We start from the raw sequence: 26455 nt of genomic DNA on the forward strand, positions 1-26455 counted from the left end.
ACCGGGGGGGGGGGGGGGGGGGGAGGAAGAGCGTGAGCGCGGGGAGCTGAGCGCTGATTGGCTGGAGGGCCGGCGCCAGCGTGACGGCGCGGCGGGTCATGTGACCGCAGGCGGAAGTGGGCCTTGGGGGCCGCCGGGGCGCGAAGCGGGGCCTGCACCGGGCCGAGCCCCTCCCCCGGTCCCCGTTACCGGCGCCATCGGCTGGGGGGCGGGCACCCCCCGGAGCTCGGGCCCCCGCCGGAGGTTCCCCCTCTCCAGCGCTGTTTTAAGGCCCACGGGGCGGCGCCGGGGGAGCCTGGGCGGGCCGCGGCCTTGTCCCGGGTTGCCCGTCCCCTTCCCGGGCCCTTGGCTTCCCAGCGGCGCCTGGTGGTTACACGTTAGGGTAGTTGGTGAATGAAGGCAAGGTGAGCTGGGCCCCCTCTCCCCCTTGACCTGCCGCAGCCGGTGGTTGGCACCGGAGCCGGGGGTTAAACCTGTTCCCGGGCCCTTCGAGCCCCGGAGCCGGGGGTTAAACCCGTTCCTGGGCCCTTCGAGGGGAGCCCCTGCCCGTGGCGGGGCTGTAACTCTCCCTTAGCTGCTGCTGCCCTGCCCCAGACGTGAGAGGGGAAGCCAAATCCCCGCTGTGGGTCCCCAGCGAGGGACAGTGTGGCAGCAGAGGGGCCGTGGGTCCCCCCGCAGAGCCCCACGGTCCCCGCCCCGGGGGCCTTCCCCTGTTCTGCCTTGGCTTCCGTGGCCCACAGCCAGGTCAAGACACCGGAGCTGTGCAGGCTGCCTCTGTGTGTCTATCCCTCCCGCAGACAACCTGTGTGCTGAGCGACCGAACCAGTTCAGCAGCTGCCCTCGGGTAGTTTCATATGGGTCACGGTTGTTTTCTTGGTTCTCAGAGCCATAAGAAACCATGTCAGAGGCCTTTAGGGAAACAACTGCTGCTTCTACCCCTGCCCCTAACATCTACCAATGCCATTCCCCCCAGGCACTAAAACCAGGCACTACGTTGCCTCTTTCTAGGTCTCTGGCAGCTCCTCCATCTTCTGTGAATCCTTGGGGATGCTTTTGCCAGCCGAGCCCCCTCTCCTCACTCTGGCTGGACCCCCGAGCCCCCCCCGGTCCCCTCCAGCAGCCCCAGGAAGCGGGAGTGCGTGGTGCCGGTCACGCACGCCCGTGTCTTTGCCTTCCTGCCTGGTGAGTCTTCAAGTGTTGCGCATTCAGCTGTTACTTATCAGAAAAAGGCACCAGGGGCCCTTTTGCAGAAAAAAAAAGGGAAAAAAAAAACCCAACAAACCCAGGGTTATCGCTTGGCCTCGGCGGGTTTTGGACCAGTGGGGATCGCTGATAATACATTGTATTGATCCAAGCCGGGAAAGGATCGCGTCTTATCAGAGCTGCACGTACCGGCGGCTGACAAATGCCCCATAAGTGCCAGTTTGGGCTCTAATCTGTCAAATAGCTCCGGTGGAGCAGAGTCCAGGCTGGCTCATGTGCTAATTACCGGAGCACGTCTGATGCTCGACCAAACGGCCTTTTAATTGAGCCTTCTAGGTTGATAGTGTGCCCCAGACAGCGTGTAACCCACCTTTCCCCCTGAGCCCGACGCTGCCGCTCGCCATGGGGACGAGGTTCCACATCAAAGTGTTCGGCTGTCCTATTAATCCCCTTTAACTCGGCGGTTTTTATAGTTATTTAAGAAACGATAAGGTTGAAGCAGATGCGGTCATTTTCAGGAGACTTTGAATTGTCTCCTGAGCTCCCCTCGGAGAACTCTGCACCACCGGATCGGTGTGGGTGCTGCGGGCGGAGGAGAGAGGGAAGGGAGCCAGCGGAGAAGGGTGGGGACACCTTATATAGAGAGAGGAACGTTGACGGGGCTGTCTGCTCCCAGAAACTGCCAAGAGAGAGAGAGAGAAGCGGGAACAACATGCCCAAGAAATACACCCTCAAGCAGAGCTCCCCCAGCTGCGAACTGGGTGAGTACCACAAATGCCGATCCTGGCAAGCTCGCCGTCCCTGCGGGGTGGTCTTGCTGATGGGAGGCATCACCCTCATCCCAAAATACCCTGGCATTTGGGCAATAATGTAAATTTTCCAGCTTCAGGCCAAAAGCTGTTGGCAAACCACCTCCTGTGAGGTTTCTCACACCTGTAGGTGCTTTTGGCGAGGCTGGGCAGCGTGCCGGCACGGTGCGGGTGCTGTGCTCGCGTTCCCATGTGGGAACGGTGTTGTGGTTTGGTTTTAATTTCCCTCTCCAATGCCCACGCTGTCAGGTCAGAGGTAAGGTCAAATCCACAATGGCAGAGTCTCCCACCTCCCAGATTTCTCCTCTGATTTTTCCAGGATTCGGTCGTTTCAGCAACGTGCCATGATGCTTTTTGGTGTTTAAAAAATAAGGAACGCGGGTTGCAAAACCTCCGCGTTTGGGGAAAGCAAGGAGCTGCTTTCCCCGCTGCCGGCAGCTGTGATCAGCAAAGGGCTCTGATTTTTAATGAGTGGCTTCTCCCGTGTGGGTCGGGGTGTCCTGCTCCGTTAGCCTGGATCGCTGCATGCTCTCCCATCTGTTCACGGTCAGGCCATAGTTCCAAAGGAGCACGCTCGCTGATCTACCAAGAAATTAAAAGGTCAGGATGGTGGAGATAAGAACACAGAGTGCTCGTGTGCCGCTGGCAGCGATGCCATGCTGCTCCTGCCACGCGCTGCTTCCCAGGCTGGCAGGTTTCTGGTGTGTCTCACCAATTAAATCTGTTGTTTCAGTTCTGGGGAGGGGGTTGCTTAAAAAAAAAATTATCCCAACTTTTCAAGGGAGTGTGCAGAGTAGAGGAATTCTGTGAAAGAGCAGCATTTCTCTCTGGAAAAAAAGGCAGAAAACCAAACAAAAGGCAAATCAAGACTCTTCTCCCCCCAAATACGGAGTATTCTTTGTGAGATACAGCTGCGTGCAGAAATAATGAACACGTGACTGTGTCTGCAGCCGTTTGCCGGCAGCCAAAAATCTAGAAATTTTGGGGTTTGGCACGAAAAGCACTGCCGAGGTCGGCGAGGTCCAGGCGGAGCTTGCTGGCTCCTTGACGGATCCACGTTTTTAGGGTGGAATAAGCCGCTGTCGGAAAAAACCTCGGAGCAGGAGCAGAGGGCCCGGCCTCGGCGGGGGTCCAGGAGGGGAATGCTGCGGTCGGTCTGTGTCCCCCCCACACCGGGGCCTGTACCGGGGCTCGGTCCCCCCCGCACTGTCCCCGGTCGCACCGAACCACGTCACAGGGCGGGCTAAGCTAAGCCAAGACAAGCCAAGTCAAGCCGAGCCGAGCTGAGCCGAGCGGGGCCGAGCTGGCGGTGGGGCCGTGGCCGTGGCATGAGGCGATGGCGGCGGGGGCGGCCGGGGGTGGCTGAGGCGGTGAGTGATGGGGGCTGGCGGGGGGGGGGGGGTTACCCTGGGGACCGGGGAATGGCGGGGGGATCCTGCCTGGGTGTGCCGGCAGCAGGGGGAGAGCCTCCTCTCCGGAGATCCCTGGGGGGTCCCTTGTATGTGCTGGGGGGGGGGGGGGGTGGAAATTCTCCCTCAGGTGATCACTGGGGGCCCTCCTGGGTGTGCTGAGGGGGGGTCCTCCCCCTTGAGTGATCTCTAACAGATCCCAGGGTATGCTGGGTGGGATCCCCCCCTCGGCTGATCTCTTGGGGGTCCCTTGCATGTGCTGGGGGGGGGGTGGATCCTCCCTCGGGTGATCCCCGGAGGATCCTCTGGGAGTGCTGCAGTATCCGCGGGTCAGTTTTACAAGGGGGTGCCATGGACCCGCTGGCCCCCAGCACCCCAGGCACTGCCCCCCCACCACCCCTGAGGCTCAGGGACCCCCGTGAGCCCAGGCTCCCCAGGCGCTCGGTGACCTTGGGGTGTCCCCTGGCCCCGGGGGTCTCTCTGAGGACAGGCGCTGCTCACCCTGCCGAAACCGCTGATGGCTGGCGTGCACCGGCGGCTTGGCCGGCCCGGGTTTGGATCCCCCCGAGCCTCATCCTCTGCTTTCCTCCCCGCGGGCTGGGTCTGACGTTAATCCTCCGGCGCAGTGCCTTCCCTTTGGGATTTGGGATGAAACCGTACCGGGTCGCCCCAGGTTTGTCCCTCGCACGTCCAAGGGCTCGACACTGTTTATATATGAACTTCATTGTGGGGCTTGGGGGTGCGACGAGAGGACAGCTTTTAAAGCCTTGGCTCACTCAGCAGCCACCCCATGGAGCTCTGCCTGCCTGGGCTGAGCGATCCAGGACATGTATTTTGCGTCCTGTTATTGCTGCAGAGCCACAGTCGAGCATCCCCGGGGTCCAAACTCCGGCACCTGCCTCGGGTTATTGCGGTGGGGAAGACAAGGGCGGCCGGTAGCGATGGCTCCCGGTGCGGTTCTGCCGACTGTCTGATTCCGGACCGAGCTCGGTGAAGGTCAGTGTGACCCTGGCAGGGCTTTGCGTACCCGGTTTCAGCCTCACCCTCCGGAGGTGCAGTCCCTGACCAAAGTCCTCGCGTGACTGCAAGCCAGAGGTTTCCTTGGAGGAGGGATATGATCTCTCCTGCAGTGAGCAGAGCTCATTACACGGGCAGGGGGAACCGTCAAACAAGCTCTTGAGCACAGGAGTTTGTTGGGAGAGCAGAATGCTGCTATCAGCAATGAGGTAACGGCTCCGTGTTCCATGTGGGACAAGGCTTGGAGCATCTGGGGCGATATGACGACCCCCAGCCCTGCCACCCCACCCTGTGCAGTGGTCCCACAGCTCAGCCATGCTGCTCATCTCTTTTTTCCCACTTTACAGCACTTCTTAACCAAAATTTCCACCGTCTCGGGTACTGCCTTATGTTTTTTGAGGGCATTTTTAATCCCCAAGCCTCACGGCTGCTGCTAGAATAGAGCTTTTCAATCAGTTTGATTTATTACCTGTTGTGAAAATACTTGAAGTCTCAGGTGCACATCAGCCCCCCCTGCTTTCCACACTTGGAAAAAGCAGATGAGAATGATGGGGAGCAGCTGCAGGGGCTGTCTTCTAAATCCAGGAGCCTTCAGATCGAGCAGGCTGGAGAGGAGACCTGCTCCTTGCTTCCAGGTTGTTGTTTCCCAGTGTCGTGGTTTAACCCCAGCCAGCAACTAAGCACCACGCAGCCGCTCACTCACTCCCCCCCCACCCAGTGGGATGGGGGAGAAAATCGGGAAAAAGAAGCAAAACCCACGGGTTGAGATAAGAACAGTTTAATAGAACAGAAAAGAAGAAACGGATAATGATAATGATAACACTAATAAAATGACAACAGCAATAATGAAAGGATTGGAATGTACAAATGATGCGCAGTGCAATTGCTCACCACCCGCCGACCGGCACCCAGCTAGTCCCCCGAGCGGCGATTCCCCGCCCCCACTTCCCAGTTCCTGTACTAGATGGGACGTCATATGGTATGGAATACCCTGTTGGCCAGTTTGGGTCAGCTGCCCTGGCTGTGTCCTGTGCCAACTTCTTGTGCCCCTCCAGCTTTCTCGCTGGCTGGGCATGAGAAGCTGAAAAATCCTTGACATTAGTCTAAACACTACTAGCAGCAACTGAAAACATCAGTGTTATCAACATTCTTCTCATACTGAACTCAAAACATAGCACCGTACCAGCTACTAGGAAGACAGTTAACTCTATCCCAGCTGAAACTAGGACACCCAGGTGTTGTTCTCCTTCCATAGAAATAAATACATCACGCTATGTCTTTCTAGGAGAGTACACTTGGGTGAGCAGGGCAGGCTTATCCCACCACGTCTTGACTCGGTGCCCTTCTGCATCCAGGCCATCTCCCAGCTAAAGTGCGTGGTACGGGGTGAACAATTAGCAGGGAACGAGCTCGTCTGACACATTTAAGAGTCAGCCAGGTAACCTGCCTCGGCACGGCTGAGCAGGGACCTCAGCGGTGGGAGCGAAGCCAATGTCACAGCCTGCTTTTATCATCTCTGGTCATCAGCAGGAGTGTGGGCAAGAGAGCGAGGAGGAATCCTGTGGGGACAAGCCCATGGTGCTGCTGGCCTGGGGTGACTCTCCTCCAGGTCCATGCGGAGAAAAAGGTTTTCCAGGGCCAGGACCCAGCAGTGCCCGTGCTGGCAGAGCGGCATGGGCATCTGGAAGGCAGGCAAGGGGGTGACCTGGTTGTGCGGGCAAGGAGTTACCTCTGTTGGGACGGCAAGTGGTTAACCAGGTAGTCTGCTCCAGTTTTGGGAGGTGTGTTGCGCTCAGGGCTGCCCCTGTGTGACTTGTATAACATGAGCTGGAAGGAATGGGGTCAGGTTTTCGGTGTGACCGTATAAAGGGCTGCCCAGTGTGGCCAGCCCACGGAGGTGCCTGTGTGTGAACAACATGCTGCACTAACGAGACGTCGGCCCCAAAACCACTCTAAAAGAGTTAACGATCACGGCGTGCCTCACCAGAACCAGCCAAGTTCAAAGCTCAACATCAGATGCAGAAATCTCAATCACAGGAACTGCTCCCAGCGTGAGACAAGACAGCGCTCCTTGTTTAACAAACCCCCATGTCTCCATGTTGAGGATGAGCAGGCAGCCGTTGGCTCCTCAGCTTTCCCCTTGTCAGCTTTGCTGCCTTTCTGGCTGTCAAGAAGAAAAGACCCATTGGACCAAGGCTTGTTGTTTCATCAGTGAAAAGGGAGGGTGTGCGTGGAAGAATGATCCGTTGTCTGCTCCGCGGGTATTGAAGGTCTAGACAGCAGCGCTAGTGTCTTTTCTTTTTTGATTAGAGCAACCTCATGATATTCCGCTCTTGGTTTTTTGCCTTATTCCAAGGAATATTCCTCCTGGGAATGCAGCTGCCTTGTCTGAGTGTGAATATGGTGTATAAAGTCAAAGCCAGCAATGGTTACAGTGAATGTTTTACCTCCAGGAGGCAGAACGCGGCCTGGCGAGCCCACGCCTGGTGTTGAGGAATTGCTGGAAGATGTTCACAGAGGTTACAGGTAGAAGGAGCGATAACTCCCAACCATTTTTGTCCTGCAATTTCTTTATCCTCTAATTTCATCTGCTTTGAGAGGAGCGGCAGGATGTCACTAGAGCTGTTCTTTTAGAAAAGCACCCAGGCATGGAGACAGAGCAGGCAAAAAACATCCCTCGGATGCATTTTCACCATCTTTCTCTTGACAGCTCTCTGGTTCCCACTGGAAGCGTGCAAAATACTCGCATGTGGCTAGAGCCCGTGGCTCATTTTATTGGAGTTCTGGGGGAGAAGGATCTGCAGGCCCCGCTTCTAACCCAGCACGTGTGGGAAAGCGTTCCCTGCGTCGGGTCATGAATGAGCCTGTCACGAGCTTGGCAGCTGCCAGCAGAGATAGGGGAACCAATTTTGCTCCCGCCCAAGCTGGGATGTGTTTTGCAAGGAGATATTTAGGTCAGTCTCACACTGTAACGAATGTTCGCCATGTGATCTTCTTCCTCTTTGCCTTTATTAATGAAGTGAGTGTTTCGTGGGACTTGCTGCCACGGTAAGCGCTGTTCCTCCTGAAGGAATTAGATTTTGGGGAAAAGATGGCTTATTGCTAAACTTGAGCGCTTTTTTAATGAAAGCCCTTAGGCTTAGTGCTTTAAAAAGGAGCCTGTAAAGAAAGAATATTATGCGTGTGACAGATAAAAGCTTTGCTCCAGCCTTGAGGTTGTCCCCATCCAAGTGGGAGCTGGTGGAGGGAGAAGTCTCAGGCAGAGGCACCGTCGCTGTGGGGGCTGGAGAGGCGGCACTTGTCCTCTCCGGGGGTCAAGGAGGCAGGAGGTATTTACTCACCGTTTCTCCCCACAGCGTGTAGCAATTTGGTGGCAGTTAAAACCTGGAAGGGGCAGGGGCTGTCCGGGACCCTGATGTGTTTAAGACCGCGGGTGTCACAGCTCTCGGTGCTGGCATCTGGCATCCCCCTTCCTTCCAAGTCGTGCTCAAGGAGCCACGACAGGGCAGTCCCGCGTCCTCACCAGCCCTCCCGTCCCCAGGTGAACACCTCTTGGACCGGAGCCGCTTTCTGCTGATGAGGCTGGAAAAGCCGCTCACTTAAGCACTGGGTTACTGCGCTGCTGGAGAGGCAGAGCTGGCTGGTGTGCAGCCATGGGAGAGCAGCAAAAAAAGTGGGATGAGTGGGAAAGTTTAGTGAAACCTCAGCACCTTGCTCCGCACCAGCACAGATGAATTCTCCTACGTGCTCGTCCAGAGAAAACACTCAAGATTATTTGCAAAGTAGTGGAATAAGCAAACTCCTTCCCCAGGCACTGCGCCTTGGCAGGTCCATTGGCGGGCATGAGCGGCGAGTTATGCAGAGTTGAGAGCTCCTGGAGCATGCTTTATTCATCCAGTTGCCCTAGACTCAGCACTTTAAAATCTTAAGTACATTCAGTTAGATAAATAACAATTGTAGCCCTGCCTACAAGAAACAGTATTGCTCCAGCCCTGTGTGATGTAGCCTTCTCTGGATTATTTTCACATGCCTGGCCTGGTTACAAACCACCTTTGGAGCTGGTTATGGAACTGGGAAATTAATATTTGAAAACCTAAAATTGGTTCAAATCACTTAAAATGAACTCCTGGCTAATGTTTTCCTTTTATGTCTTCACTGAACCAATATTGCCTTGTTATAAGGAAACCTCCCGTTAATATACAACGGGCTTTGATGGAGATTAAGTGCTTTACATACCAAACGTACATACTGTTGGTACTTTGACTTGTCCTTGAGGGGTTTGGTGGGGTTGACCATTTAAAGCCTGGAGGAGACCAGCTTCATCCAAAGTCCTGTACCAGATCCTGGTTCCTTTCTGTGTGGGTTAGGTTTAAAAATACACCATGTTGAAAGAGTTACATCGTGCCCTTAAAAGAAACTTCAGATGCCCTCTGAAGGGTGCGGCATAGATGTAATAATTGTGCCTGGAAGGGGAGGGATGGTATGTAATTTCTACACATAAAGGAAATTCCACTCTTGTTTTCTTAGCTGGAGTTTCACAACAGGCACTGTCCTAAGCCTGACAGCTTGCAAGTACTTCTGTCGCATTGGTTTGCCTGATCGGTCCACTCACCCTTTCTTCGTGTTGTTGCAACAGGAGTTTCCAAGCAGGTCCCGGGCAAAACACTCCCCTCCTGGCCCTGTGAGGTTCTTCAAAGCTAGAAAAGGGCTGGGGAAGTAAATCTGTCCCTGCCAGGAGCTGTTGGATCAGTTGGCTCTCTTGTAGGTTTTTATTCTCATTCTTGACAGGTTTTTTCCCCCTCTCCTTTGCAGCCAACGTGGCCAATCTAAACCACTGGAAGGATTCCACCATGGGGAACTCTGACACAGACCGGAAAGCATCCTATGGTAAGGCTCGCCTTGTGGCACAGCAGATTTGCTCTCATGCATCCACCTTCCATTTAATTAATTCCTTTGTTCTGCAAAAACAACCCCAAGGATTCGCTGTGCCCCTTTACTGTGTACTGCCTAGTACGCTTGATTATCATAGTGGACACAAACCATCAGGCTCTTGAGACGAGCCCAGCAGGAGATTTACAGTTCCCAGGGCTCACTCAGCCTTGCTTAACAAGATGAACAAGCCTGTCTTGTGCAGACCCATCTCTCTCCTGCATGCACACTCACAGGTAGCTCTAAATCCATTATGTAAATGGGTCTGCTGGCAGAGCAGGCAGCCCTGTGAGGTATTTGGGAGGCAGGGAAAAAGGAGGAGCAATCAACTTCAGTTTACTCTGATGATGCAATAGGAAACTTGGTAGAAGAGCTGGCCTTGTTTTTAGTCCTCCTCTTACGAGGGCTGGGTGCTGGGGACACATGCTGCTCTTCAGCTCTTAGAGCAAAATGCCACGTAGGGAGAGCAAGAGTGAGTATTGGCTCGATTCGGGACAAGGGGCTTTTTGCTGAAGGTGGGCAGGGCAGGAATCGGGTGGTATTACAAGTCTTTAACATGTTATCTGTGGGAATGTGTATTTTTGTTGCTGGAGTAACCCTGCACATCTTCCTCACAAGATAAATTTAGAAAAAATTCATCAGGGCTGGCTCTCCCGCCTGCCTCTCATGCTTTAGGAGAAGGAAAAATAGTCAGGCAGCCTCCTGACTGTCACTTGCTTCCAAACAAGTGCTGCATTGTGCGTTCTCTGGATAGGAACAGGATTCCACAGGACAGCAGGGTCCTTCCAGGACTAAACTCCTCACAGACGGTCTGTTCAGCCATGAGAGTTTGGGGAAATGCTCTCTGTAATGGTACAAAAATAGCCACGGTTTTCTTTTGGATCTGGCTTGTTCACTCCCAGTTAATCATTACAGTAATACTGTGGGGCTGCCATTACATCACACAGTGCCCCGTGACGGCTTTTTTAAAATTAATCTGAATAAATAAACTGCCAGCTAGCCAGTCTGCTCTCACCATGTGGGAGAGGGAGAGTTCGAGCAAGGCAGTGTGGTCTCCTAGAGTGGGTTTACAGCAGTATATGTTATTTTCATTTATTTCTTAATAACCTAATTAGCATTAGCTGTGAGGGCGGAGATGCTCATTTTGCTCTGCCTGTGGGTCCTGCCAGACCCCTGCCAAGTTTTTCTGTGTTTCCAGGGACCCTCACTCACTCTTCCTTCCTTTTCTGCTTCTCTTTCACCCCTGCAGAGGATGCCTCTGGGGAGCACGGGGAGGTCGTCAGCACGATTTCCAGCAGCAGGAACCCGCTGCAGCCGCCGGACACCTCCTCGGAGGAGCCTTTTACCACCTACTTCGACAACAAGATCCCGATTCCCGAAGATGAAACGGTGAGTGCGGCTGGGGCCTCCTCCACTCGCTGACAGGAAAATCCAATCGGAAAAATTTCCGAGTGCTTGGTACCCGCGTGAGTCGCTCCCCTGGGTGCTGGTTCCCCTTCTTGCCTAGACTGGGAAGGGTAGCTGGGCTGCGGGATGGAGATCTGGGAGAGAAGAGGGTACGGGATCTCCTGTGCTTGCTGGGGAGTTATTGATTCATCACTCAGGATTTGTCTCCTGCAAAGCTTGGAGCAGCAAGACCTGCTAAAGAGCAGAGCAATGTCTTGTTTGTAGTCCCAGGGGAGGGGAACTCAGTTCTTTGTTCCCTTATCAAGGAAAGGCAGCAAGAGTGCTTCGCCTTTGTAACAGCATTGTCCCCTTTGCAGGGGGGTACAGGTGCCCTCTTTGCGTTTGATTAAGCAATGAGGCAGCATTTTCTGCTGCAGGCACAGGAGGATTCATCTCCCACCCAAGAGTGTGTCCTTGGCTGTCCCAGAGTCTGGTCCTAAACTCTTTAGATGAGGACCAGAGATTGCTGGAGAGTTTAGGATGGGATTGAAGAATGGGCTCAACTTACCAGCGCTGCTTTCTGTTGTGGCAGCGAGGAAATGAAAATCAAACCCTGGCTGTCTCTTGCCATTTTTTATGCCTGATAGCTGGGATGGTTTGTGGGGATGATGCATCCCCTGTGTTAGGAGAGGGCTCCACTGCAGGGCTGACTTCTGATGTCTCGATCCTCTCTCCCCTTAATAGCACTCGTGCTTCAGTTTCCGCAAGCTCTGGGCTTTCACGGGGCCAGGCTTTCTGATGAGCATTGCCTACCTGGATCCGGGCAACATCGAGTCGGATTTACAGTCCGGGGCTGTCGCAGGATTTAAGGTCAGTGCAGAAACGTACAGATTAAGCGCCGTAAGTTGTGCAGCCCGTGTACCCATCTGCATTTGAGGGCAGGAGTACTGATAGTGCTGTTGTTGCTGCTGAGCTGAAAACACCCCAGAGAAGAAGGGGAGAATGAGGCTCTCATAAACCCTCTTTGGCAGTGACTCCTGGCTTTATATGCATTTGGATCCTTCACGTGCCAGCTCCAGGCACATAGAACAGCCTCCAAATGTCATTAATAATGTGAATTTTAAAAGGCCTGTGATTCCTAAAGGTGCACGTGGGGCACAGGCGTCCTAGGGGACCCAGGACCTTGTTTGCGGCCGTCCTTTCTGGCTGCCCCAGCGCACCCACTCCTGCCTTCATGTCTCCCTCAGCTGCTGTGGGTCCTGATGCTGGCGACAATCATCGGACTGCTCCTGCAGCGGCTGGCTGCGAGGCTGGGGGTGGTGACGGGGCTGCACCTCGCCGAAGTGTGCAACCGGCAGTACCAGAAGGTGGGTGACCTCCTGGTCCTCAGCGGTACGGAGAGGCTCTTCGGATAGTCCCGTGGGCCTGGGTCAGTGTATTTCTCTCAGCTGGGGCCAGCAGGTCTCACGGGACTCGTGAAGTGTCACTGCTGCCCATTAAGTGCCAAATCCTCCTCAGGAGAAAGTGTTCCAGTTGCCAAAATATATTTTCATCATCGTGTCTTGCTTTACTGTCCAAGAAGCTGGGGGATTAAGTTGATTTGTTCTGGTTTGGCTCACAGTTGGAAGAAAGGCAGATTTAGAGGAAGATTTTAATTGTAGCCCTAGTGGAGCATGAGCAAAGGGCTTGCTGAGAACCCGGGCCGTTAGGAGAGCAGATGAGGGATGCTTCAGGTCCCATCGGTGTCCTCCTCATCTTGGGAAAAGGAAAGCACAAGGAGGGAGGTGGGGTGAATGTCCTGGCATTTGCCAGTGAATTGCAGACAGAGTCAGGAATAAAACCCAGGATTTCAGCTTTTCTGTTTGGACTGCTGCCTCACAAAGCTGAAATACTTGCTGCTTAAGCTCAAGGAATCATGAGGAGAGAAATGGCCCTTCAGAGCAAGACCATTCCATGGCTGTTACATTTCCCTGCTTGAGAAATCATCATGGCTTGTGTAAGAAAGGGCTCTGCATCTCATTCAGCTGAAGATGAGTGAGGCTGTCCTTTGGGAAAGGGCTGTGGGGAATTCGGTGATGTCCCCAACTCTGTGCAGTCTGATGTTTCTCATCTAACACCTGAGACTTTGTCATTGGTCTGACCATGTGAAATATCTTCTGATGCTCATTTCCAGCGCCTCTGTAGACAGAAACATCCAGTTTCACTCTCGCAATGAGCAAAATGTATTGAGGCGAGTAATTTAGATTATGTAAGTTACCCGGGAACCTCCTCCAGGGATTGCCACAGGTAACCTGGATTTCTGCGCTGGACCAGCCATAGAGCGGCAACTGTCAACATGTTTTCCACACCATGGCCAGGGAAAGGAGACCGTCCCTGAATGTGTGATCACCACAACCCCGTGCTCATCTAGGAAATTCAAGGGAGAAGACATTTTCCCTCTTTTTAATGGCATTGGATATTTCTTTACCTCTAGGTCCCTCGGATTATCCTGTGGCTGATGGTTGAACTCGCTATCATTGGATCCGATATGCAAGAAGTCATTGGCTCGGCCATTGCTATTAACCTCCTGTCTGTGGGGAAGTAAGTTGGGTTTGTCATCAGAGGGCAGGAGGAAATGAGTGCTCCCCTCTAGGATTAGGAAAGTGACACTGTGTGTGCCAAAAAAGACAAATCTATTTCCTATAAATATTCCAAAATAAGTTCTTTGTAGAGGGTGATTCATCTGAGCTAGCTGAGCTAGCTCTCTTGGATGACTCAGCGTTTGGTGCCCGTTTCTTTTTTTCGGCTATAAGGAGAACTGCAGGTTCTGGCTTTTATTGTAGCTATAACTGAAACACACCAAAATTGGGCTGCAGCTTTCCTGGCAGATTTGATATTCTTAATAAAGCACTGCCAGAAAGATGTCCTCTTCAGCCAGGAAGTTTGGAAGTGCAAACATAACAGGAAGCCACAATTTTGTACCAAGTAGCTATTAAAAGTCTCGCTCACTCCTGTCATTCTTAGTGTGGACATGGGATTTGCTCTCGAGATTCAGCAAGAGAGCTCTTATCTGAGCTATTTGTGCAGAAAACAAACTTATGGTCCCTTGCCCCATGCAGCCAAATGTCTTGTCAGACTGCAAACAAACCCTTGGACAATGTGGTTCCATCCCCAAACAAGTGCCCTAAACAAAAAGAGATTTTGGACTCTGAAGTATTGTTGTGGCTGGCAGACGAGGTCAAAGTGTTTTGTAAGCTGATGTCTGCTCGTGCCCGTCTCTCGCAGGATCCCGCTGTGGGGCGGCGTGCTCATCACCATTGCCGACACGTTCGTGTTTCTCTTCCTGGACAAATATGGTAATTTCTCCTCCTGAATTCTGGAAACTAAATCTGAGATTCAGCTTTTCTCAATTTGCTGATGGTCCTTTCTCTTCTCACAGGCTTGAGAAAACTGGAAGCGTTCTTTGGGTTTCTGATTACCATCATGGCTCTAACGTTTGGATATGAGGTATATTCACCATCTCTCTCTGTGTTTCCATCGGCGCTGTTTGGTGACATGTTCCCTCTCCCCCCACCACTGCTCCTGTGCCCAAACAGCACCAAAACACAAGGGCAGACACTTAAAATTAAGGACATTTGAAGTTGGTTCTGTTTTCGATGTGACCGTCATCTGGCTCATACCCTGGCATGCAAAGCAGGCTGTATTGAACGCTCCCTCTCCGATCTGGAGACCGGCACGTGCTGTTCAGCGCAGCATCCCATTTTATTAAACAGCAGACAGTTGCCACGTTGTGGTTTTGGTTTTTTACCAAAGCAGCCACATTTTTGCTTTCGAGTATCTTCAAATGGGCAGCCTAGGCAGCTGTGCAACACGTGTCACGCTACAAATACCCCTATTTCTTTTGTCTCTGTGCCCAGTATATCACAGTAAAACCCAGCCAGGAGAAGCTGCTAAAGGGGCTGTTCATCCCGTACTGCCAGAACTGTGGCACGACCCAGCTGGAGCAAGCCGTGGGAATCGTGGGTGCTGTTATCATGCCGCACAACATGTATTTGCACTCTGCCTTGGTCAAGGTAAGCAGCTGTGCTGATTAATGTAGAAAGCACGTATGGGGATGGCATGTTGGGAGGCCTGAAACACTTGAGGAGTCACAGCCTCGGGGAGTCTGCTTTAAGCATTTACTTTGGTGGGGACACAGCACATGCCCTGAAGGAGGCTGGTTGGGCTCCTGGAACAGGGAAAGCTGCAAGAGCTTTGGGACACGTGTCCTTTACGTGTGGATGTGGGACCAGAAGTCTGTGTCTCGTGGCTAGCACCGCCACACTGGCAAAACCAGCCTTTGCTTGTTCTGCAAATGTTGGGGTTTGCTTTTTCTTCCCTCTGGCATGTTCTCTTCCCAGCCAGTGACCCGTGTCCCACAGTCTAATACGGTATAATTACAGATACAAGTAATATAATAGTGAATTCCTGTTTCTCAAGCCTGCTGTTGTCACCATCCCCTTTTCAGTCCCGGCAAGTGAACCGTGCAAACAAGAGGGAAGTACGAGAAGCTAATAAGTATTTCTTCATCGAGTCCTGCATCGCTCTCTTTGTCTCCTTCATCATTAACATCTTTGTTGTGACCGTCTTCGCTGAGGCTTTCTTTGAAAAGACGAACGCAGATGTGGTGAGTTGGGGCTGGGACTTGGCTCCTCGTGGACTGGCCGACACCGAACCGTGGGGCTGTTGGAGCAGTAACGGGGACCGTGTGAGCAGAGGGGCAGCTCCGAGCCTTATCAGTGCTTATCGAGCAGAGCCCATATATTCTGTGCGTAAAGGGGCGGGGGAAAGAACAGGGTGCTGATTATTTCCGTTTAAACCTGCATGAAGAGGCACCCAGCACCTTGGGACCTCCAGCACCCACTGCTCCCCACGTGCAGCCTTTTCCTCTCATCCTCGCTTGTCTCTTGCTGAGCGAACCCAACCTTCTGCCCCTTCCTGTCGTTGCAGAACGGCGTCTGCATGAACGCCAGCAGCCCGCACTCCTCGCTCTTCCCAAACAACAACGAGACGCTGGAAGTGGATATCTACAAAGGGGTGAGTGAACCACAGGGCGGGATGGCCTCATCTCCAGCAGCCTAGTGTCCTTGTCTTGTAGTGGCTGCTTCTTTTGGGTAAACAGGGAGTGTTGAAGGGCGGGACCTGTAAAAGAATCGCTGAAAACAGAGCTGGAGGAGACCCCTGGGGATCCTTGAGCCCAGCCCTTTGGCCAAGCAAAATTATCTATCCCTTTGCTAATTGTGCCGCACCTAACCTGACCCCAGACACTCCTCGGCCATCTGTTCCCCTCTTTTATTAGCTTGGCCATGACAAAGTTTTTCCTTGCATCCATCCTGAATCTGCTTTGTTAAAACTGCAGCCTGTGAGGTATTGCCTTATCCACTGCCGACGTGGGGAACGCTTTTCCTGCTTCTACAAATGGATTATTCCTTCTCTTTCAACTCCACGCCCATGATTAATCTGGTCACAAGGGAATTCGTCTGCTCTTTCTTGTTCCCACTCTCAGATCTGAGACTGAACTGACGTGAGGCTGCAAATCTCTGTTCCAGGGTGTCGTTCTGGGCTGTTACTTCGGCCCTGCTGCTCTCTATATCTGGGCAATCGGGATCCTCGCTGCCGGCCAGAGCTCAACAATGACAGGGACGTACTCTGGGCAGTTCGTCATGGAGGTAATGAGCCTGCATCCCCATTCTCTCTACTCCCGAGCCTTTAAAGCTCATATTGATGATTCCCCTTCCTCGGACACACAGCTTTTGTTGGAAGCTCCGTAAAACTCCCTGATGTGCCTTTCAACCAAATCAGCTTTTAATCCTGCCCTGAGCCCCCCTCTTCCTGCTGCACTTGAAGTCTCCTTACTGTTTTCACCCAGCAGCTGCTCTGTTTTTTTCTGCAGGGCTTCCTGAACCTGCGGTGGTCCCGTTTTGCCCGGGTGCTGCTGACCCGCTCTATCGCCATCACCCCCACCCTCTTCGTTGCCATCTTTCAGGACGTCGAACACCTGACTGGCATGAACGACTTCTTAAATGTTCTTATGAGCCTCCAGGTGAGCAGCAGTGCCTGGTTTGGGGGGTCAGGTCTCGGAGAAAAACATCTAGCACTAAATATTTTAGCTTCTGGTGCCTAAGGGTTTGCAGGAGCAGCTGAGCAGAGCAAGTTACTGTCAGGAGATGTCGATCTGCTGTGGGGAGGTGGAGAGGATCAGCCAGGGTCTGAAATTACTTCCTTCTTCCAGCCAGGGGAAGTCCCTTTGACTCACTTTACAATAGCTTTGGGGAAATGCTGTCAGCTGTGAGCAAGCCTTGGATGTTTGTCCATGCTGAGATAATCAGAACAACTTCCACTCTTTATTCTTCTGTATTTTCTTGCTTATTCCAGCTTCCGTTTGCTTTGATCCCCATCCTGACATTCACCAGCCTGCCCAGTGTCATGAACGATTTTGCCAATGGACTGTAAGTATGAAAGGAATTGCCTCCGAGCAGGAGATGGCATGTTGCTCGCCTCAGGCACACATTTCGTTTCTCTCCTCGCCTCATGGCCTAGAGCATCTCCTCCAAACGCAAGAGCGGCCCCTCCGCCTCACCCGTTTTGCTCTGATTTTGCTCACAGGTTCTGGAAGATCGCTGGTGGCATTCTGATCCTCCTGATCTGCAGCATTAACATGTACTTTGTGGTGGCCTACGTCATGTCCCTGAACCATGTGGCTTTGTACATCGGGGCTGCGATTCTCAGCGTGATCTACCTGTCCTTTGTGGTGTATTTGGTAAGTCTGGTTCAAGCTGAGGCTCCCTGTAGGCAGGATAAGCCAATAGATTTATTTTCTCACCATTATATTAATATCATCACGTTTTACAGGCATTAAAGTAGGCCACGGGGTCAGAAGAGATGGGGAAGTTGAGGCTTTCGTGGCCAGTTTTGCTTGGGAATCTGTTCTGTGCTGCGCCTACTAACCCACATGGCCTTTACCCTGCTTTTTCAACTGCCTCTTTAGCAATTCATCCGTTCACTGTTCCCAAAAAGGCCTCGATTTAATGTCACAGCAGGTGAAAGGTTGGCGGAGACTTTGGAATAAAGCACAGTTCCTCTGTACGTGTCTGTATATTGCCAGAGGTGTAAAATCATAGAATGATCAGAGAATCCTAGAATGGTTTGGGTCGGAAGGGACCTTAAAGATCATCTAGTCCAACCCCCCTGCCTTGGGCAGGGACACCTTCCACTAGACCAGGTTGCTCCAAGCCCCATCCAGCCTGGCCTTGAACACTGCCAGGGATGGGGCAGCCACAGCCTCTCTGGGCAACCTGTTCCAGTGCCTGATCACCTTCATCGTAAAACATTTCTTCCTTATATCTAATCTCAATCTACCCTCTTTCAGTTTAAAGCCATTAGCCCTTGTCCTATCACTACATGCCCTTGTAAAAAGTCCCCCTCCAGCTTCCCTGTAGGCCCCGTTAGGTATTGGGGGGCTGCTATAACGTCTCCCCGGAGCCTTCTCTTCTCCAGGCTGAACAACCCCAACTCTCTCAGCCTGTCCTCACAGGAGAGGTGTTCCAGCCCTCTGGTCATCTTTGTGGCCCTCCTCTGGACCCGCTTCAACAGCTCCATGTCCTTCTTACGTTGGGAGCCCCAGGACTGAACTCAGTACTCCAGTCTCACCAGAGCGGAGCAGAGGGGCAGAATCCCCTCCCTCGACCTGCTGGCCACGCTGCTGGTGATGCAGCCCAGGAGACGGCTGGCTTTCTGGGATGCCAGCGCACGTTGCTGGGCCATATTCAGTTTTTCATGCCCCCAGGTCCTTCTCCAGAGGGCTGCTCTCAATCCCACTCATCCCCCAGCCTGTGTCCGTGTTCGGGGTTGCCCCGGCCCGGCTGCAGGACCTTGCACTTGGCCTTGTTGAACTTCATGAGGTTCACATGAGCTCCCTGCTCCAGCCCATCACAGTCCCTCTGGGTAGATCCCTTCCCTCTAGAGTATCGACCCTCACCTCAGCTCAGTGTCGTCCGCAAACTTGCTGAGGGTGCACTCAATCCCAGTGTCTGTGTCCCCAGCAAAGCTGTTCAACAATACTGGTCCCAGTACAGAGCCCACTCGTCACCGGTCCCCACCCAGACATCAAGCCATTGACCACAACTCTGAGTGCCACCATCCGGCCAGTTCCTTATCCACCGAGTGGTCCGATCCATCAGTGGTGCCCGTCAGCGCTTCTTTACCTCCAACCCACCCCTGCGTTATTTCAAATGACGATTTATTTACCGTCGAGCGCACGATAACGCTTAAACGAGCAGAGCCCGCAGCCTCTGTAACATTCCGCAGTGTTTCTGATCACCGGCACCTTCTTTAATTGCAGGGCTGGCTGTGTCTGATCGCTCTGGGAGTCTCCTTCCTGGCCTGCGGGAAAACGGTAAGCGTCACCAGGACACTGCTCACGGAAGAGTCACCTTCTCACTCCACTAAGTAGACGCAGTGTCTGTACACAGCGAGTAGCCATCAGAGCCAGTGCGTTTCTATGGTTTACTGTGTGAACATATACAAACGTATGTGCGGTTTGCACAGGGAATATGCGTGTAAAAACAAACAAAAAAACCAATCAGATGTACATATTGGGAAATGTGTTGCTGCTGAAATACTCAAAAGTTGGATGTTTTCTTTGCTGAGCACCTCTAATCACGCTTGTAAGAAGGAGTGTTACGTTGGTTGTGCAATACAAGGAGCTGCCTGTTTTCCTGACACTAACACATTTTGTAGCGCAGAGGGAAGCACGCCATGCTGCAGGCTGACTTCTCTTCCCGGCTAACCTTTGCCTCCAGCCTCTTTATGTTTTTGGCATTAAAACTGGCAGACTCCCTTGTCCCTTAGGATTTTAATCCATGTAGCAGAAACACTGAAGCTCCAGGTAATTACTGCTTCTGCACTGAACAGGAGAATCTAGAAAAATAAGCTAGGAAATTCAAAATGCACCTTTTGGGTAATGTTTGAAGGATTGTCCTGCCGCTGACACTAGGCAACACAGTGACACTACATCCAGAGTCTACCTCTGCGGTCAGATTGCGGCTGCCGTTCACAATCTGACTGGATTTGTTTTTCACTTGAAAATCCGTCTAATTCAGAGTGGGGCTGAACGCGATGCGCAGCTTCCCCGAGGGCGGAGTGACGTTAAGGACAAGAAACCTCAGCATTAGTATTGTCTTTTTTTTTTTTTTTTTACTTGCCTGGCATGTGATTTTGGTGGTCAGCAAAGGAAACGAGCTGTAATGTGTATGGTTATTTATGGGTTTGTGAGTTTATTCCCTATGTATGTGATTAATGGAAACACTCTTTGTAGTTCTCAAAAATCCTTGTTTTGTAGCTCAAAATGTCACATTGCAGAGGATGCCAGTAGCCTTCCCCAGGGGGGTCATCACTGTAACGTAACTTCAGGTTTTTATTTGCCGATCCTGCTTGGCCTCGTGTTAAATTCACTACAAAACCTTTCTCGTTGCCCTTCTCATTAGCATTGAATGAGTTTCAGTTACCTTCTCAGGAGACGCCTTCACCTGGAAGGCAGACCTAAATCCAATGTAGCAAAGTATGATAAAGAGAACGGTACGTTTTGCTTCTGCGGTTAGGAAAGGCAGTCTATCGTTTCTCCCTGATGAATTTCGAGGTTGCATCCTGTGTGGCAGGGTGGTTTTAGACATCTTGGTCATGAAAATCGGGTGTCAGGAGCTGTAAACCAGAGGTTTATTTAGCGAGGTTTCTCTTCCCTGACCATGTGGAGGCTGTGGCTGGCTGGCACGGGCAAGGCAAAGCTCCACAAAGGGTTTTTAGGTACCGAAATGCTTTTGTGGATCTCAAAAGACCGAGTGCGGGTGGTCTGGTGTGTCGCAAACAACCTCTGCTCATAGATACCTCCGCTGACTCAGAGCCGAGCCCTGGCCGATGCAGCGCCTGCAGTGAGGGCTCAGCACCAGGCTCTGCTGGTGCCGGCTTGGGTTCTGCTGGGCTCTGCTCCTGCTGCTGCTGGCACTTGCCAACCTTCCCCCGCCGGAGCAGCAAACGCGGCTTTCTCCCTGCCCAGGCAGTGGTTTCTTTTCGTAGAGTTTGGTCAGGACTGCCCAGCACGGGGTCGTTAGCGGTTTGGGCTCCAGCCCTCATCGTTAACGAGGCTTTCTCAGGATATTCATCACCTTCCTCGGCGTTTCTCGTGTGCCCTCTAGTCCCAAGCAGGGAATTGCTTTCTGAAATAAAAGCCCTGCGGCATTCAAAGCCTCGGAGAGAGACAATCTGCAGGCGGCGTGGTTTGGGGTTTGGATTGGTTTTAACTTTTCTTGTATGAACAAACCCCAGGCATGCTGCGCTGCTCGCTCGCCTGGAGCTCGTCTGACGGCGAGCAGGAGGTGAACGGCACGATCAGGGGCAGCACACTCACCTTTTGAGCCCTCAGTAGTGTTTTAGCTGTCGCCACCTGAGCTTTTGGGGAATTTCATGATGCCAGTGACAAGTTTCTTAGACACAGGTGACAAAACTCAAAGCACAGCATGAGAACTCCATTTTAATTACGGGCAGGATCGTTTACATTATTCCTACCCTTTACCAAGCCAGCCGAACTTTGCTTGCTGCCCCCCTTGAACTGAGCAAGCATTAAAACACAACATATTTCTAGTTTTCAAATTATTAGTTCAAAAATTCCAGCAGGATTTAACCCCTGTATTGTAATGCTTGTAGGTTTTATACCTATTTCCACAAACAGAAAGCTAGCGTGTGCGTTGTAAGTGGGAATTGGTGGGGGTTGTTGGACCGGAGGCATGTTTGTGGCCAGCCATCCTCAGCCAACGGGCTCTGTAATCCCACTGTATCCATCCCTCTGATTTTCCTGTATTTGGGATTTTTGATTTGTAAGGTGTCAGTGGAGATTCTCCTGGCTGCTCTGCTAAAATAATAACTTTAAGACGGTAGCTCTGCACCGGAGCCACCAGATCGAGTTCTCATTTTCAGCTTCTGCTCCTCATGAAACTGATTTGGGTTTTGGTTTTTTTTTCCCCGTATCTGCCTTTGAAGCAGTTTGTACAAACTACCTTTTCAATTAAAAGACAGATACTTTTTCAACTTGGCTTCTTGGGTCTTTTTTTTGGGGGGGGGGGGGGTTGCTCTGAATCGCTAGCGATACCTGGCTATAAAGGAGAACCCCAACAGCTCCGATGCCCGCAGACCATGCTGGCAGCACGAGCTCCCAGTGGGGTGTATGGTGCCGTGCCGGCACGTTCCCCATCCCGGTGGGATCCAGACCCACCAGCCTCTCTTGTATTTGCTCCTGGCTTCCCCATGAGCATGCAGCAGGTCCGCCGTGACCGTGGCCTCCACCAAGAGAGTGAAGGATCAGGAACAGGTTGCCGCGAGCTGTGCGGTTCTTTCCCTGCTGGGATTTCCTTGGTGGGATCCAGGACACGGCGCACGCATCCTGCCCTGCTCTTACTTTATCGGCTTTTCTGCCCCCGGCGGTGCACTCCTCCTGTCTGCTCCTTGGCCAAACTATCAGCTGTGCTGAAAAAAAAAAAAATCTTACTGGTTTTTATACTCGCCAGAGCCTTTCCTTTAGCTGCAGCTAAGCCCGAGTGTAGGTACGGACCTGTTTATTTAAAACAGAGATAAGCTAGCATAACCCGGGGGGGTTCGTAACACGGGAGGTCAGAGGGATGAGCCAATTGTCTCTCGTGGTCTAAAAATCTGCCGGGAAGGTGCTGGTAGCGGCAGAAGTTGCCACCTCGCTGCATCCCCCCCTCCCGCCTCCATCACCGGCTCCCGATCCGGAGGCTGGAAATCGGTGTTGCCCCGAGAGCTGCGCTCTTCCCTTCCCACTCCGGCGAGCTTCCCGCTCCCCTGGGAAGGAGCCGGGTGCTGCAAGTGCCTTGTGTCTCTCTCTTGGGGTATTTTATTCTTATTTTATGAATTTGTAAGCCTGCTGGGATGCTCGGGGAGAAGGAAAGTCCTTTGGGGTTTTTTTCTATCCGGTAAGGAACGCTCGTGGTAAGTCTCGCTCTGTTAAACCCTTGCACCCGCCGCCTTGATTTACAGCGGCCGAGGGAAGTTCTCTGGTCACATTTGCCTCTGGGAGGAGGCAGACAACCACCCCACAACATGTTCTTTTCATTAACCAACCTGGGTAATCAGCTAATGCTACTTAAGGCTCATCTGCACCCATAATTTAATTCAAATTGAGAAGGGAGTTAATTTAAACTAACGGAGGGGATGCTCTGCAGAAGAGAACAGCTCTTCTAGAGCATCACCGTGGGTAGATCCCTTACAGTGGATCGATTTACCAATAAAGAGAAGTAATATTTGCGCCGCATCATGTTCTGTCTGCTTAATAACCCCTAATTAACGAAGGTATGGCACAAGCCAATGCCGTAAGCGACAGTCGGCATGGCATGGCAGCAAAATGTCCGCCTCAGCTTCGTCCGAGCGCAGCGGCACCTTCCCTTCGCAATCAGCTGCAGGCGGCCTCGGTGATGCCCGCGATGCTCCTGCAGATTAATTAAGCGCCTGCAATTAACAAGCATGTTAACCCCCTCAGCAAATTTCAGAAGAGCCCAAATACTGGTTTATTTTACTGTCACGTGCAAAAGTTGCTTTGACGCTGCTTTGGCTGGATGACCTGCGGCCAGAAACTGGGAAACCCCAAAGCTTTGGATTCTGCGGGTGGAAAAGTGCCGGTGAGCGAGCTGGGGTCAGGGAGCTCAACTTGGGCTTTGTTAAACCCTGCTCAACTTGAGCTTCGTTAAACCCTGCTCAACCCAGGCTTCATTAAAGCCTGTTCAACCCAGGCTTCATTAAACTCTGCTCAACCCGGGCTTCGTTAAACCCTGCCCAACTCGGGCTTCATTAAACCCTGCTTAACTCATGCTTCATCAAACCCTGCTCAATTTGGACTTCATCAAACCCTGCTCAACTTGAGCTTTTTCCAGCTCTAACTCTTGTCCTTCGCCTCTTCCAGCGCCACTTGGGATTCGCCGCTCGCCCTGAACTCTTCCTCCTCAACAACGTCGACGCGGACACGCTCGTCACCAGATGATTCCAGCTGCCGCGGTCGTAAGGATAGAACCGGTTTTAACGGAAACCCTTCTTGTGCCGCAGAAAAGTCTCCTCCGTCACTCGAGCTTAGCACAGAACCAGGCACACGGTTGGGGGTTGTGAGCGGAGCCCGGAATTTCTTCCGGGGAGGACGACGGGATCGGACCGTCCCGTCAGCGGCGAGAAGAACGGCAGAGCCGGCGCCTCACATTGGCCACGGGGGGAGATCCCAGCTCTGAACCACAACGTTGCCGATCTTGGGGGCTTTTAGGTACCTCAACAGTTATTCCCTCCCTTTTTTTTTCCCCCCCAAATAGCTGATCTGGGAAAGGATTCATTGACATCTTCCTGATTTTGATTCAAATTTCTCCTGTCTGGTTGGTAGATCTGGTGTGACACTAATCCTTTTTTTTTTTTCTTAATTTGGGAAAAGTCCAGGCTTGGAAAATCAAGCAGGGGCAGCATTTCATTACAAGTGTTTTTATTGAGGGGCTGCGCTCAGATTAGGGGGAATGAGAGAAACCACAGTGAGACGCCACCGAGAAACCCGGGTTTCGTGACCGCCGGGGCAATCCCCCCATCCCTCTCTGCATCCCCCAGGGAATTACAGACGGTTTTGCCAGAAAACCTGGCTGTATCCAACCTCCTCCACGTGAAGATCTCCCGCTCTGAGACAGCGGCTGCTTCTCCTTCCCACCGGCATTTTTCCCAGCCCGGAGCCAGTTCCTCCCTCTGCGCAGGCGGCAGCAAAGCTGCTATTATCAGAATTTCAATTAAAAAGCCGAATTTGCTGGCCAGGCTCTGTCCCACACCGGCCTTTTGCCCGGTAAAAGCCGGAAAGGGTTTGCACATGCAGGACGGAGCTGTTTTCCTGGCATTTCAAGAAGTTTCGGGTGCTGCCAGAGCCCAAAACCAATCCTCAAGCCGAGTTTAAGGTCAGCAGGCTCCACCAGCGACGCGCTTCTTATCTCCCCCCCACTCCTCCTCCTCCTCATCCTCCTCCTCTCATTCTTATTTTGGTTGATTTGTTTTGAGCCCCAGATGGAGGGTGGGTTTAGATGTCGTATATTGCCTTTCCTTTAATTAAATCTTCTGGTTTAATTAAACCTTTTCCCAATTAAGCCTTTTTGTTTCTATGTACTTGGCACTGACTACGCTGTAGCTCATGAAGAATGCGACAGAGGGGCCAGACTTTTCCGGGAAAAGATTCGATTTAACCTTTTCTGTTCAGCTTTCAGCCCATTTTAGAAATAAACTGATGTTCCCGCTCCCTTTTCCTGGAGGAATTCATTGTATTCCCAATTTTTCTGTGCTCAAATTGCACTGTTGGCACTTGGTAGCATAGCTGCTGTGTTTAAGGTAAGTAAATATCTGATAGACGCTGTGGGTAAGTGCTAAATACCCCGCGGATGCTCGGAGATGCTGGGATCCGGTCCCGGATTTCGGGGAAATTCCATCCACGGGATTTATTTTTGGTGGCTGCTTTGGGGGAATTCGCTTTGAGATTAAAGGAAAACTTTAATTCCGTTAGCGTCCCTTAACAAGGGTGCCCCGGCTGGAGACTAAGCCGGGCTTCACTAAGCCAGGGCTTGATTCACATCGTGACCGACCGCTGCCCCATTCCAGGGCGTCACCGTTTTGGGGGAGTCGGGGTCCCCGTCCCCCCCTCCCCCAGGAGGGACCCGCTGGGGACGTCCCTCTGTCCGTGCCGGGTGTGGGGGGATTCTGGGGGTCCCAGCTCGCCCCTATTCCCACCCTTCTCCCCTCGGGCCGGGGGGGGGGGGGGATGTGGGGCTTGGCCCCAGCCCCCCCCACTGCTCCCCAGGTGAGAGTGGGGGGCGAGCGGGGGTCTGGGGCACGGAGTGGGGCTGGGGGGGGGGGGATTTTGGTGTGGAAGCCCCTTGGGGAGAGGCCCGCAGCCCCCTCCTGCCCCACACCTCGTCCTGCCCCACATCTCCTGCCCCACATCTCCTGCCCCACACCTCGTCCTGCCCCACATCGCTGCCCCCCCCAGCACGGTTCGCCCACTCCCGCCCCATTCCTGTCCCCGCCCACTCCCGCCCCTGTCACCGCCCACTCTCGTCCGTCCCCGCCCACTCCCGCCCCGTCACCGCCCACTCCCGCCCCTGTCCCCGCCCACTCTCCGCTTCTCCCGCCCCTCAGCCCCCGCCCTCACCCCTCCCCTCGCGTCCGGTGGCGTCACGCAGCGAGTAGCCAATGGGAGTGGAGAACGCGATGGGCGGGGCGGTCGCTACAGCCAGCCGGATGTTGGCGAAGGGGCGGGGCCGCTCTGGGGGATCCCAGTCCGCTCCCAGTTTGCGGGGGGGTGATCCCAGTCAGATCCCAGTCTGCCGCGGGGTGATCCCAGTCAGCTCCCAGTTTGCCATGGGGTGATCCCAGTCTGATCCCAGTTTGCCGTGGGGTGATCCCAGTCAGCTCCCACTTTGCCATGGGGTGTTCCCAGTCCACTCCCAGTTTGCCATGGGGTGATCCCAGTCAGCTCCCAGTTTGCTGTGCGGTGCTCCCAGTCTGCTCCCAGTCTGCCGTGGGGTGCTCCCAGTCTGCTCTCAGTTTGCCATGGGGTGATCCCAGTCCAATCCCAGTTTGCCATGGGGTGATCCCAGTCTGATCCCAGTTTGCCGG

At 53.0% G+C, this 26455-nt stretch overlaps 1 protein-coding gene across 6 annotated transcripts; it reads left to right on the top strand.

Moving 5' to 3' along the window:
• Positions 1-125: 125 nt before the first annotated feature.
• On the top strand, positions 126-25082 carry SLC11A2 (solute carrier family 11 member 2). 6 transcript variants are annotated; one of them, XM_030037044.2, is made up of 19 exons: positions 126-404; positions 1009-1182; positions 1880-1964; positions 9251-9325; positions 10617-10756; positions 11498-11623; positions 12001-12120; positions 13227-13333; positions 14018-14088; positions 14172-14239; positions 14650-14805; positions 15240-15398; positions 15722-15808; positions 16321-16440; positions 16665-16814; positions 17147-17220; positions 17378-17531; positions 19113-19166; positions 23736-25082. In XM_030037044.2, the coding sequence occupies exons 2-19, from the start codon at positions 1048-1050 to the stop codon at positions 23811-23813; spliced, it is 1959 nt and encodes a 652-aa protein (XP_029892904.1). In that variant the 5' UTR covers positions 126-404; positions 1009-1047; the 3' UTR covers positions 23814-25082. The 6 variants fall into 6 exon arrangements, with proteins under 6 accessions (XP_029892904.1, XP_029892907.1, XP_029892905.1 ...); XM_030037047.2 differs by lacking the exon at positions 1880-1964 and having other exon boundaries at positions 127-404; XM_030037045.2 differs by lacking the exons at positions 126-404; positions 1009-1182 and having other exon boundaries at positions 1867-1964.
• Positions 25083-26455: the final 1373 nt, after the last annotated feature.

Source organism: Aquila chrysaetos, chromosome 15 (assembly GCF_900496995.4).
Source record: "Aquila chrysaetos chrysaetos chromosome 15, bAquChr1.4, whole genome shotgun sequence".
Classification (NCBI taxonomy): Eukaryota; Metazoa; Chordata; class Aves; order Accipitriformes; family Accipitridae; genus Aquila; species Aquila chrysaetos.

Coding starts and splice junctions, on each gene's coding strand:
- SLC11A2 (XM_030037044.2), top strand. CDS start 1,048: ATGCTTTTGCCAGCCGAGCCCCCTCTCCTCACTCTGGCTGGACCCCCG. Junction 1,965..9,250: donor CTCCCCCAGCTGCGAACTGG/GTGAGTACCACA, acceptor TCTCCTTTGCAG/CCAACGTGGCCAATCTAAAC. Junction 16,815..17,146: donor ATGTTCTTATGAGCCTCCAG/GTGAGCAGCAGT, acceptor TGCTTATTCCAG/CTTCCGTTTGCTTTGATCCC.